Source organism: Rhinolophus ferrumequinum, chromosome 3, assembly GCF_004115265.2.
Source record: "Rhinolophus ferrumequinum isolate MPI-CBG mRhiFer1 chromosome 3, mRhiFer1_v1.p, whole genome shotgun sequence".
NCBI classification, from domain to species: Eukaryota; Metazoa; Chordata; class Mammalia; order Chiroptera; family Rhinolophidae; genus Rhinolophus; species Rhinolophus ferrumequinum.
The window spans coordinates 44,589,890-44,603,686 of record NC_046286.1 but is presented as its reverse complement, the minus strand read 5'-3'; the positions used below and the strand labels follow the sequence as shown (position 1 = coordinate 44,603,686).

General features: G+C 39.3%; 1 protein-coding gene across 3 annotated transcripts; it reads left to right on the top strand.

The window, feature by feature from the left end:
- The first annotated feature begins 3,487 nt into the window (after positions 1-3,487).
- Positions 3,488-13,460, top strand: GJB7 (gap junction protein beta 7). 3 transcript variants are annotated; one of them, XM_033093427.1, is made up of 3 exons: positions 3,488-3,596; positions 11,978-12,040; positions 12,224-13,460. In XM_033093427.1, the coding sequence occupies exons 2-3, from the start codon at positions 12,005-12,007 to the stop codon at positions 12,809-12,811; spliced, it is 624 nt and encodes a 207-aa protein (XP_032949318.1). In that variant the 5' UTR covers positions 3,488-3,596; positions 11,978-12,004; the 3' UTR covers positions 12,812-13,460. The 3 variants fall into 3 exon arrangements, with proteins under 3 accessions (XP_032949318.1, XP_032949305.1, XP_032949314.1); XM_033093423.1 differs by adding an exon at positions 5,524-5,675 and having other exon boundaries at positions 3,490-3,596; positions 11,978-13,460; XM_033093414.1 differs by having other exon boundaries at positions 11,978-13,460.
- Positions 13,461-13,797: the final 337 nt, after the last annotated feature.

Genomic DNA, 13,797 nt, shown 5'->3' with positions numbered 1-13,797 from the left:
GGCCTTTTGCAAAGCGACAGTGTTGAATTTTGAGGAAGTCCAAATTATCTGGTTTTTTATAAATATTTTTAGCTTCTGCTTTTGGTATCATTTTTAAGAATCTTTGCTATCCCTAGTTTGTGAAGAGTTTCTCCTATGTTCTCTTCTAAAAGTTATAGTAATTTGTTTTACATTTATTTCAATGACCTGGGAGGAGATGTGGCATCTGGATGGGGCCAGGAGCTAAGACTCTGTAGGGCTCCGTCACACCACTGGGTCCAGAAAGGGCTGATTCAAACAACGGTTAAGGGCAATTGGGTGAAGGAAGTCAAACACATGGTAACAAAAGGAAGTTAGACTTTGGGTGGTGAGCACGCAGTGATACCCAAATAGAATTTTAATGTTGTACACCCGAAATTTATATAATGTCATTGACCAATGTTACCTCAATAAATTTAATTTTAAAAAGTGATTAAAATCAAGGACACAATGCTTGTATTTTCATTTGAAAAACGTAGAAAACTCATAATAGATATAGAAATGGTGTTAAAATGTGACCTTTCCTACACCCTTCGGCTATTTGGTACCCAGGGAGCGTTTTCCCTCAATCCTTCCCTGTATTAGAAGATGGATGCATCACCCATGGCACCAGAATAAGCAGCAGCACGTTATGGCACAGAGCCCTTCAACTTTTTCTTACCAAAACGTGAAACCTCAGAAGTACTCGATATTACAAACGTCAGTCATTATTAAGTAATAGTGATTGTGTTTTTGGAATTATTCTAGATGGTAGAAATCTCCTACAAGTTCCTGGTGTAACTGAGAATTGCTGTTAGGAGACAGGTACTTTCTTCTTCAGGCAGGCACCTTATGCTCACAAATTATATTGAAAAGCAATTGTTCTGAGATGTGGAGGCAAGTGCTTCTCATATGTGCTTTGTTGCCCAGCACAAAAGATAATTTTTTTGTTTGTTTTTCAAGCCTATGCATGTATCTCTCATTTCAGGTGTCTTTTTTTTTTTTTTTTTTTTTTTTACTGCACATCTCACCACTCATGGTCAGTGTTGCTTTTAATAGACAAAGACAGTGACAGCTACCATTTATTCAGAAGTTATTATTTCATTTAAGAACATTATGAAAACACTGAAGTAAGGAGTGCCTTTCCCATTTCACAAACAAGAAGATGGAGGCTATAGGGGACTTGGAGGCTATAGGAGACTTGAGCATCTTGAGCAAGGCCACAAAGTTAAGAAATAGGTCCAGGAGTCTAACCCTGGCCTGTCTGAATTCAGAGTCTATTGGATCTCCACTGTTTGAAAAAAAAATCTTAAAACAGAATTGACACCAAATTCTGATAACTCCCTCCTTGGACCTTGCCTCACCAGGCCAAACACTCCCAGTTGCTCCAATTCTTCTTTATATATGTTCTGAGACACCCTTTCCACTGTGATCACTGCCTTCTACACCTATATTTGTTTGTCAAAGGTTCTACTGAGGCCAGAACAAAACCCAGTGCTCCAGCTGTGTCTCAGCTGAGCAGAAAAGACTCCTGACCTCTCTTGGCAGCGACATCATGCTGTGAAACTATAAAGGCGAACCTCAGAGCACAGTGGTGTGGGGCGACGGCTCCCAGTACAAAGCAGTGCTAATACTTCCATCACCGCAGCCGGCTACGATGTTAGCCCGTACAACCTTAGTCATGTTCTCGTATGGTGTCTGCGTTCAACACAACTCTGTGGTCTCTCTTAACAGAGTGATCACCGAGACAGATCTCCCTGCACCCCCCAGCCTTGTGCAGTTTATCCAGGGGGACACTGGATGTTTGGAAGCTCTGGCTTATACTGACTCGGTCTGCTCTGTCGCCACCCCTAGCTTTCTGACTTAAAGATGTTATTTCTACAATACATTTAGTAGTCTTTTTGCAGTCTTTGTTTATTCCAAACAACAAAATGGAAGTGGAATAATTATATCTTTGTCAAAAGCACAGAAAGAATCATACATGTAATTGAGAAAGTGTAGGATTGAGCAGAGGCACTTTGTCCAGAACACACCCATGTTGCTGCCTCTCCTGCAAACATCCAAACCATATTCCACCTTTTCTACAGAGCCTCTCCTGACCGCCCCGCCCCTGGCAATTTCTCTCTCCCCTAGTGTCTGTGCAAGGTGCTGCAAGATCCCAGAGGAGTCGGACCTTTGCTAGAAAAGCATGCCTCTGCCACACTGGATCACTGAATGCTACCTTTGTTTGGGTTCCTGCCAACATTAGAGGAAAGCTGGGACCCTCGGGAATTCAGGAAGGCCACCCTGAGGGTCGTCTTAACAACAAGCTAGCTCAGTCCCACTGTCCCTGCAGACGGTGTCAGTACAAACAGGTAATGTTTTAAGACCACGCATAAAGTTTGCTAAATGCTAATTATAAACAAAGGAGTGGAAAGTCGAAGGGCTGATCAACTCCAGAAATAAGGCTTTGGGATTTTATCAGGAGAGTAACCTTTTGGAAACTGGGCCATCATTCTGGGATCCTGGGATCTCTCTAAAAACCAAACCAAACGAGGTTTGCTTTACTGGATATGGAGAAGGTTCATTCAGAAATATAACTAATAATGTAAATTGACATTTTTCAAAATAAACTGCATTCTTCTTTGAGTTTTGGGCTGAATATATGAATACATGGAAGAATTTTAAAGGTCACGAATATTAAGAGAAGTATGAGAGAACCTGCACTGAAGCTCACGTGGTCTTTGGAGGTGGCTATCACAGTGCCAAGGAAGGAGCTGTGAGACTTGGGTTTAGCCCCAGTTCTTTTCTACACTTTCTGTACTGGCTCTGAGACTGAGGCAGGCCGCTCTCTGTGGTTCTGTTTCCTTATCTTTAAAACGAAGGCATTAAATTTCATGACATCTAATATGATTTCCAAATGTAAAAATCTGTTTCTAAGCTGTTCATATTCCAAGAGAGACAGGATTTCATGTTTCATTTCTACGCTTCTTTAATTTTAGTCAAACTCACACCTGGACATGGCTCCATAAAAAAGATACTTTCCCTCTCTCCCCATTATTTACAGAGAAAATGTCTCTTATCAATGTTTCTTAGGTTTGGGAAAGTGATTTTTACTATGCCTTTTTAGTTTCTGGGTTTCTAAGCATAGAACATAGTGAAGTTAAAATAAGCTAATCAAAACTGACTTAAATTGTTCTTTGGGCTGTTGTTCTTTTATAGATAGGCTTTGATTAATAACCTTGGAAAGTCATTTAAAGAGATGAAACACTCTCATTGTTCTAGCTTCTTTGTGTAGATGACAAGGTTTTATAAAAAGGGATGTTCAATGAACTGTGTGTACGTGAGTGGCTTTGAATTTGTTTTCCCAGTTTCAGTTCTCTTATAACGTATATTGTAAACAGCAGAGACACAAGAATTTTCATCTAAGTTATGAGCCAAAACAAATGATCAGGTTACACCTGTTTGACTTATACTACCTTGGAAACCACTAGACTCCATTTCCCTGAGTGTAAAGAATTAGTTCCCTCTCAGGGAAACAATATAAACAACTCATGATTTTTCTAATGGAACGAGCAACCACCTGGATCTCTTCTTAATCTCAACATCTGTGTCAAGAGGTAAGTTAAGCTTATTTCTCTTATGATAGGATCTGTTTATTTAATGGGAAAATAGCACTTCTTGTAATTGGGTAGTCATTACTTCTTTCCAAAATGTTTCGGTGAGAGAAGTAATCCTAATTATTATAAGCCTACACATAGTGCTCTTCAGTTTTGTATCGCATCACAGATGCCCTTTATGGATAAGCTGCCTCTAAGTGATGTTGCCCATTTGGAATATGCTATTGAGAGAGCTTTTGGAGGCTGTGGCCAAGTCAGAAAGTCTGGCCTGAGCACAGAGTGTGGGCTGATGTGAATGAGTGGGACACTGGGGACACAGAGGAACAGCCTAGGACCTTCTGGGGCCCTTTCTGTGTGGCCTAAGGACAACCTTTGCATTGCTCCTAAGAGGGGATCTTCTAAAAATGGCAATGCCTTTATTCATATAAGAAATTAAAATACCAGGTGAGTGATGTATATGTACATGTGACAGCCTGTGTGGACCCTCAGTGTTGACAAATTACTTTTTTAGCATACTTTTATTTACACACATAAAACCTAAAATTAGACCTAAAATTATTTTATACCTACAGGCTAATCCTTAGACTTACGGTTCTTACGCAACTATATTTACAAAAGACAAATCAAATGTCACAAAACCAGTAACAGTAATTGAAATTTAGCGGACAAAGATGTTGTTTTGCTGAAATTAAACCACTACTCACTAAGAGAATAAGACACAGACTGCAGAAGCCCAGGTTCTTGGACCCTGGTCCTCCTCCCTGTCCCACCGTGGGTCAGCGGGTGGCTTGTTCTGCCAGCACCTCTCTCCACTCAAACTACCGGCAGGCTTCATTCGTGCTGCACTCTCAACAAAGCTTTCCTTAGCTTTCTTTTGAGCACAAACCTGTCATGTGTTGTTTCTCATTAGACCAGGTAAAGTTCTGCAACTTGGTTCCAATACGATTTTAAATATGATGTAAATATCAGAGATCAGCAAACATTTTCTGCAAAAGGCCAGACAGTAAATATTTTGGCTTTGCGGGCTGTACCAGTTCTGTTGCAACTGCTTAACTCTGATTTTTTAACATGACAGCAGGAGTAGACAATAAGAAACAAAGAGTCATGGCTTTTCCCCCCAAAAAACACTTTATGTACAAAACAGGTAGTGGACTGAATTTGGCCTGAAGGCTGTGTAGTTTGCCAAATCCATTTGGGATTTTTAATAAAAGTATTAAATAGTTGAATCAACACTGATGCCAATAATGAAAAGTACTGTTGCAATAAGTTCAATATTTGAATTATTTGAGTAAATAGAAATGAATGGGTGTTTCCTATCAATATTTACATGAGATATGACTGCAAAGAGATATGAAAATTAATTTCTCATCTTTTAGCTGAATTTTCTTAGTGTGGTCAGTGAGAAGAATTAAGGCCCTTGAGACTGTATGAGTGATTTATTCTATAGCAAAACGCAAAAAAGTTTGAGACCAAATATTTCCCGAGATTCAGCTTTGCTTTTTTTTTTTTCAGCTCAATGTAGCTAATAAATATTTACTACATATCTACTTTATGCTAAGCCCTTTGGCAGATACAAAACAAATAGAAAACATGGTCTTTGACTCCAAGCAACATATAAGGTTCATTGGGGAGAAATAATCTATATGACTAATTAAAATGTTGTATCATCTTATGCGCTAATATGTGCTAAGACTTAGGGCTACAGAATCTGGAGAGAGAAAAATCACAGTTTGGAAGGCTATGAGGAGGCAGGGCAGAGAGTAGGGAGGAGCGGCGCAAGCGAGTGCATAGGGATGGTAACGATGTGGGCTGCCTGAGACGGGAGACATAGGCAGGCGGGGGAGGATGCACCATCTGACCACAGTGGGTGTTGGTGAATGTTGGTAGACAAGATGTTGAGGACATCTTCTACGTGCATTTCTTGCAGAGATGAAGCAGGATGGTCCGTATCGCAGGTCCAGCCAGGAGTTAAAGGAAGCAGGAACTTCAAAATAGGAAGGCTGAACTTAATGGAGAATGGAGTGACACTTAATTCAGGGAAAGAAAGAGAGGCTGGGTCCAAGGAGAAGAACGATTGAGGTTCCCAAGTGTTTCTGGAGAAGTTTCTGAGATTAGAGAGGCTGTGTTCCCATTCCTCACAGAATTTTGCACTGTTATTTAGGCACTTGGTGTGTAACAGAAGAAAATCAAGGTACCTGCTTAGGTTGCCAGACAAAATATATACAATTATCCAGTTTAATTTTAATTTCAGACAAACAGTAAATACTTTTTTTAGTATAAGTAATCCCAAATATTGGACGGCACACTTATACTAGAAAATGATCCACTGTTTATCTGAAATTCAAATTTAACTGGATATCCTACATTTTTATTTGCTCAATCTGGCAACCCTAGTCCCTTCTCTCATAGGACAGTCTATACAGATATTGACCATATAAATAATATGTGATTATAAGTTATAAGTGGCATGAAGGAAAAGAGGCAAGGAGAAACAAGAATTCCAAGGAACATCGAATTTAGTTTGTTGGAGTCAGGGAAAGCCTTCTGACTCAGGTGAAGGGGACAAGGGCATCATCACAGGTGGGAGGAACAAAATCGATGTGGTGTCTGATGGAGGAAGCGAAAGGAGACGTGCATGCCTGGAATTTAGTATGCCTTGGCGATGTGTAAGATGAGGTTGGACAGACAGGCAAAGGCACCACTATGCAGGGCTTTGTCGTCCAGGTAAGTATTTATTTGGCCCTAACTGCGATGGGAAGCCATGTTAGGGTTTAAGCAGAGAAATGAGACAATATAACCTCCATTTTTAACTGTTAATCTGGTTAGAGAATGGAGAATGGGTTGGAGGAGGCCAAGAATGAGAAAAGGGAAGACAGATCAGAAGCTACGGCGGTGTACCAGGCAGGAGACAAGGATGGCGTGGATTAGGGTGGTGGCAGTGTAGATGAAAAGAGTGAAAAGTTTTATGGTATAGTTCGAAGGTAGAAACTTTGGACTTGTAGACTGGATGTGGGGTTTGGGGCAGAGAGAAGGAGAAAAACAACGTCCATGTTGGGTGGAATAGTGGTGTGATTTACTGAGAAGAGCAGTGTTTTCTATGGGGTGGAGGGGAGGCAGGGAGTGGAATAAACAATAGCAAGAGTTCCCTTTTGGACATTTTAAGTTTATGAGATGATATCCTAATAGAGACAACAAGGAGGCAGCTGGAGCTCAGAGATGAGAGATGTGGACTGGAAATATATAATTTGGGGAATCACTGACATGTATGTAGAGGCAAGAAAGACTGAAAAGGATTCACATGATTTTCCTACATGGTGACCCTCCACACATATATTGATAGGCTTGATTTGTAAACATTTATTCTATAAACAGCTTTGTCCAACTGTTACAAAAACATACACACATGAAACAGTGATAGGTCTGATTTGGTAGTGCTTTATTTTTTAAATAGGCTTACTTTCTTCAGATCTAATTTTGTAAGTTCTATATTGTAAAAAATATGGGCAACACAGAAAATCATGAACAAATAAAATCTTAAGAATTTTTTCATTGATAAGCATTATTAATATCTTGTTATTCTTCCTTTTGTCCCTATTTTTATTCCCTATATAAACAGTTCTCCTTAAATGTTCAGGTTATTCGAGTCAGTTCGTTCCCTTATATTCTAAATAGGCTTCCTTCCACCCACATTTTTGGGGGAAATTTTTATTGTGGTAAAATATATATATAACATGAAACTTGCCATTTTAATCATTTTTAAGTGTACAATTCAGTGGCATTAATTACATTATCAATATTGTGCCACCATCACCACTATCTAGTTCCAAAACTTTTTCAACCCCAAACAGAAACTCTAACCATTAAGCAATAACTCCCCATTTCTCCTTCCTTCCAGTCCCTGGTAATGTCTAATCTACTTTCTATCTCTATGAATTTGCTAGATACTTCATATAAATGGAAGCACACAATATTTATCCATTTGTGTCTGACTTATTTCACTTACCATAATGTCTTCAAGATTCATCCTCGCTGTAGCATGTATCAGATCTTCATTCCTTACTCATTCATCTGTTGATGTAACTTGAGTTCTTTTCACCTGTTGGCGATTGAGAAAAATACTGTAATGAACATTGGCATACAAATATTTCTTCGAATCCCTCTTTTCAACTTTTGGGAGGTATTTATATCGAGAAGTGGAATTGCTGGGTCATATGGTAATTTTATGTTTAGCTTTTTTAGGAACTGCCAAACTGTTTTCTATAGTGGCTGCACCACTTTACATTCTCACCAGCTTTGTGCAAGGGTTCCAATTTCTCCACATCCTTGCCCATATTTATTTTACTGAAACAAAAAATTATACTCATCCTAGTGTGAAGTGATATTTCATTGTGTTTTGATTTGCATTTCCCTAATGACTAATGGTGTTATGATCCTTTTATGTGTGGATTGGCCACTTGTATACCTTCTTTGGAGAAACGTTTGTTTTGCCCATTTTTAAAAACTGTCTTTTGTTGAGTTTTAGGATTTTTAAAAAGTATATTCTGGCTATTAAGCCCTTACCATATACATGACTTACAAATTTTTTTAAATTTTGTAGGTTGTCTTTTTCACTTTCTTGATAATGTTCTTTAATGAACAAAAGTTTTTAATTTTGATGGTCCAATTTATCTATTTTTTAATTTTATTGCTTATGCTTTTGGTGTCATATCTAAGAATACATGACCAAATCCAAGGTCATGAAGATTTACCCCTATGTGTTCATCTAAGAATTTTATGGTTTTAGCTCTTATATTTAGGTCATTGATCCATTTTAATTTTTAAAAATGGTGTCAGGTAGGGATCCAACTTTATTCTTTTGCATGTGAAAATCTGGTTGTCCCAGAACCTTTTCCTCATCCCCACTTTTAATTTAGATAAAATATTTTGGGGGGGAGGGATATTTGCAACTTTTAAAAATTATTCCTGATATTAAGAATATTGAGTATTTACTTTCTGAAAATGTTTAACTGCATTTTCCAAATTGAATTCCTGTGCAGTTAACTTCTACTTTTTAGAGAAAGGAGAAAACCATAGACAAATTGGTAAGTGGAAACTCTTTAAAAATTGGGAGTAATCCTTGATGATTTAAGAAAATGGATAAAGACCCTTATTAAAAATAAGAGACAATCTGATTATTGAGATAAAACTTTTGAGCTAATAATGTCAGTTTTCAAATGCTTAAAAGACTATTATATGGAGATTCCTATTTTCTACCTTCACAGGAACAGAGCTAGAGAAAGAAATATACCTAACTTGCAATTGGAAAGACTTCACTTTGAAACCAAGAAATTGTTTTTAATGACAAAATAAGAAAATAATGCTTATTGAGTAGCCACCGTGTGTCATTCTGTTTTGAGCCCCAGGAGGTAGGACTATTATCATCACAGACAAACTTGGACTTGATTGAACTCAAGGAGTCCAACACTGGGCCCAGGCTCTTACCCACTAGGTTAAGCCACCTCTGTTAAAAGTGAACCAATATTAGAAAAACCTCCCTCCTGAGAAAAACCACTATCAGCAGGAAATTTCAAAATAGGATGGACATTTATCAAATGAAATTCATAATCCTGACACATTTGATGACATTAATCTTCTGATTTTATTCAAACACCTCTTTCTCGCCTCTTTCCTGTTAGCAAAACAGTCTGTATCCACTCTTACCTTCCTCCCTTCTCTAAAATGCCCAAGAGAGTACTTTCAAATGTTTTGGAACATTACACAAATATCCTCTTAAGTAACATGGACAAATACCCAATGACACACGTCATGGGGAAACATACCTTTTTTTTTCTTTTTAATCTTTGGGGCTTTGTTTTAATAATTCATGGAGACATTAACCTTTCAGGTGGATTTGAGAATCCTTTCTATTTAATACAATTTTGTTTGTGTCCTGAAACCAAGGCCATTGAAATATTTATTCTCTGCTGAATAGATACTGTGTGTGCATGTATCTTTGTTTTCCCTGAAAACACCTTTTAACCTTCATACATCTCCGCAGGGCTCTAGCACGTGGGCTTGCTGCTTATTGTTCCCTCTGTGAGAGATAATCTGAGGTACTCCAACAGCTGTGCTGTTATAACAATATCCCAATTTTCTAAACCTCCTGGTTTCACTAAGTCTATGAAGAAAGTGAGAAGTAATTAATTTTTGTAATAGGAAACAGAATCTGAAATGGCCAGGTTTTCACCTGAGGAATCACGAAGTATTTTAGTGTCAGACCTGGAGCGCCAGCCCACATCTTCTGATTATAGTAGAGAGTTAAGAGCAATGATTTTCAACTGGAAAGGTTTTGCCTTATTTCTCCATGGTACATTTGGAAATGTCTGGAGACATTTTTGGTTGTCACAAATGGGGGTGGGAGGTGGTGCAAAGCATCTAGCTGGTAAAGGCCAGGAATGCTGCTAAATGCCCTACAATGCATAGGACAGATGCTGCAACACAGAATTAATCCAGCCCAAAATGTCAATGCTGCCACTGCTGAGAAACTGTTTCAGAGTAATGGAAATTGGAATTGAACCCTGCTCTGTGTGTTACTTTATGTCTCTGGAAAGTGGCATCATCTTTCTGCTTTCTCATCTGAAAAAAAAAAAAAGAACTGCCATTATAAACAAACAAACAAAACACCACTTTCTAAGGTGGTTGTGAGAGACCAACTCAAAAGCACTGAACCGAGTGCAGAGCATATTATAGGCCCAACAAACAAAAACCAGGGTCCAGACCAGAGTTCAATAATAAACAAGATTGCAGCAGAGAGCACCAGAAAGACAATGTCACTGAAATGGAAAAGAAGATTAACGTTGCTTCCTATCAGCTTGTATAGGAAAGAGAGCAAAAGAGATGGAGAGAGGTACAAGAGAATTAAGCAGCATTGAGGAGGGTAAGGGAAGAGATGAAACTGAAAATAGAAAGCGGTGGGAGGTCTATACAGGTGAGAGAGGTTTCAGTTGTGATGTGAAGATACATTTGAGACACATTTAGGAGGAATCAGAACTTGGTGTGCAATTTAAAAGGGGGCATAAGAGAGGAGTCTAGGATGAATATGAGATTTCTGACTTGGGTTCTTAGATGTTGGTGATGACATTCAACTAGATAAGGAAATCAAAGGGTAGGGGAAATAGGCAAGAATGAGAGGTAGAGCTGGAATGAACAGCTTGAGGCAAGAGGAGACCAAGCTCTCCCTCCAAACTTGGTAAAAAAAGGTCACTTGGGCATGGATGGAGTTTGGAGGGATGAAGGAGCACGAGTTTGTGAAAGTTCGTATTGTAGAACCTCGCTTTTTACTATTAAAATGCAGGCAAATAAAGAAGAAAGAAATCTTACCATTTGCAACAACATGGATGGATCTAGAGAACATTATGTTAAGTGAAATAAGTCAGACAGAGAAAGATAAGTACCATATGATCTCACTTATTTGCGGATTCTAAAGAAAAGAATAAGTGAATGAACTAATCAGAAACAGTTTGGGAGACAATGAGGAAAAACTGAGGGTTGCTAGATGGGCGGGGGGGGTGGGGGGGGGGGGGGGGGGGGTGAGGGGATTGGAGGGCAGTCGGTGACCACAGGATGGCCACGGGGTTTGAAAATTAATCTGGGGAACGTAATTTGGTGGTTACCAGAGCGTAAGGGGGTTGGGGGGTGGGGGATGAGGGTGAGGGGGATCAAATGTATGGTGATGGAAGGGGAGCTGACTCTGGGTGGTGAACACACAGTGTGATTTATGGATGATGTGATACAGAATTGCACACCTGAAATCTATGTAATTTTACTAACAATTGTCACCCCAATAAATTAAAAATAAATTAATAAAAAAAAAAATAAAATAAAATGGATTGTAAAAAAAAAAATAAAAAAAAAAAATAAAATGCAGGCAAGCTCAGCTGCTATTATGGGATACAAAACATACGGCGCAGGGAATATTGGGGAAGGACATTGCCAAATTAGAGACTACAACTTCAAGGTGGCATGTGAGGGATATCTCAAGGTACCAAGGTCACATTGGGACTCATATATAATTCTTTCCAGATCAGCAACAGAACCCATCCATCCTTAGAGAGAAGCAATAACCTAGAAATATTTGTTTGAAAATGGGGAAATGTGTGAGGGATGACCAACCAACTTCTAAACTGGGCATGGGATCAACAACATCTGTGGATCAGTTGTCTCATGTCCTTGTATGAAAGTAAGCGTCGTCTATGGGGTTCTTAGAGACCCCTCAACATCCAGAGTTGTCATAATGCAGAAATTTGAGTTTATCTTCCATAAGCCCATAATCAAGACAGTAGAAAGAAATGATCAAAGGAATGCAAAGGAATGAATTATGATGAAATTGTTTTCTTTTGCAGAATCTTGCCTTCTTTTGAGCCTAAGCCATGAGCTGGATGTTCCTCAGAGACCTCCTGAGTGGAGTAAATACTCACTCAACTGGGATTGGGAGGATATGGCTAGCTGTTGTGTTCATCTTCCGTTTGCTGGTCTACGTGGTGGCAGCAGAGCATGTGTGGAAAGATGAGCAGAAAGAGTTTGAGTGCAACATTAGACAACCGGGTTGTGAAAATGTGTGTTTTGACTACTTCTTTCCCATCTCCCAGGTTAGACTTTGGGCCTTACAACTGATCATGGTCTCCACACCTTCACTTCTGGTGGTCCTTCATGTGGCCTATCGTGAGGACAGAGAGAAAAGGCACAGAAAGAAACTCTATGTCAACCTAGGTACGATGGATGGGGGCCTGTGGTATACTTACCTTATCAGCCTCATTGTTAAAATCGGTTTTGAAATTGGCTTCCTGGTCTTATTTTACAAGCTGTATGGTGGCTTTAGTGTTCCCCACCTTATGAAGTGTGATTTGAAGCCTTGTCCCAACACTGTAGACTGTTTCATCTCCAAACCCACTGAGAAAACCATCTTCATACTCTTCATGGTGATCACCTCATGCCTGTGCATTGTGTTGAATTTCATTGAACTGAGCTTTTTGGTTCTCAAATGCTTTGTTAAGTGCTGTCTCCAAAACTATTCTACCAGAGCCACATCCTCAGTGCGTGAGTGCCACAACCTCAGACACGCTGAATGTGGTGCATGCGCAGCCCCCGCACGGCTCCAGCATCGCCCTTCAGGCTCGGCCACCAGCAAACCCCAGCGAGGTGAAACGCAGCTGCTCTGTGACACACACGAGGTTTAAACAAAGCAACCCTGCACCCCTCCTAAGCAAGACTGAGGCCGGGTTGGAAAACAAAGGGTGTTAGCCTTCATGTAATTGGGGAAGAATTTAACTGTTTTCCACGATGTGCTCAGTTGTGCCCATGAGTCAGAGGCCTCACTGTGTTGTTGCAGGGTTCATGTGGGCACAGGAATCGTGTTTGAATAGTTCACTGCAAATTAGTCTGAAGAAATCCAACTAACACCATTTTTGTAAGTGCTTAGATCTGTCAAGTGGGAAATATAAAAAGTGACACTCCTGACAAATGTGATGGCCTCCAAGCTGCAATCCAGGCACTGGTAATCTTTCTGAAGTAGCAGCCAAGACCCCACTCACTCAGCCCAACTAAATATCTCTGGGGAATAGCCCACGTAAGCCTGAGCTAACACACGTCTGAAAGTACCCCTCCAGAGTCACGACAGAAGGCAGGTCCACGGAAAGCAGCACATTGACAGGGAGGGGGAAGGACCTAGAGAAAGAATATGTGCACTTGGCAATTACTTAACACTTCTCTTTAACCACGAAACTTTGAAGTACTTTATACATTTTCATATTAATGAACTTTTTTATAATCAGGAATTCACAATGTATCTTATGTCACAGTTTGCCTACAATTTACCAGTACATCTCCCCTCCCTCTAGAATAGGTAATTGTGTACTATGCTGTTACTTTCCTTTAAAAAAAAAAAAATCACAGGTATACTGTATTTTCTTTAGATTTAATATTATAACATATTTGCATTTCTCCAGAATAAAAATGGTTTTGCAGTGGTATTTGGCTGTCATTGATATCTTTACTCAGCTGCACTGAGTATGATATTCTGTGAAATAAACTTGTTCTGACAATTTTAGAAGAGAATTTGCAACCCTGCTTAGTAAAGATAGCTCAGAAATCATTCTTCTCCCCTGGCAATTTTTAAATAAAAAGTCAGTATATTAAAAATTTAACTAAAACCCATTATGTCATG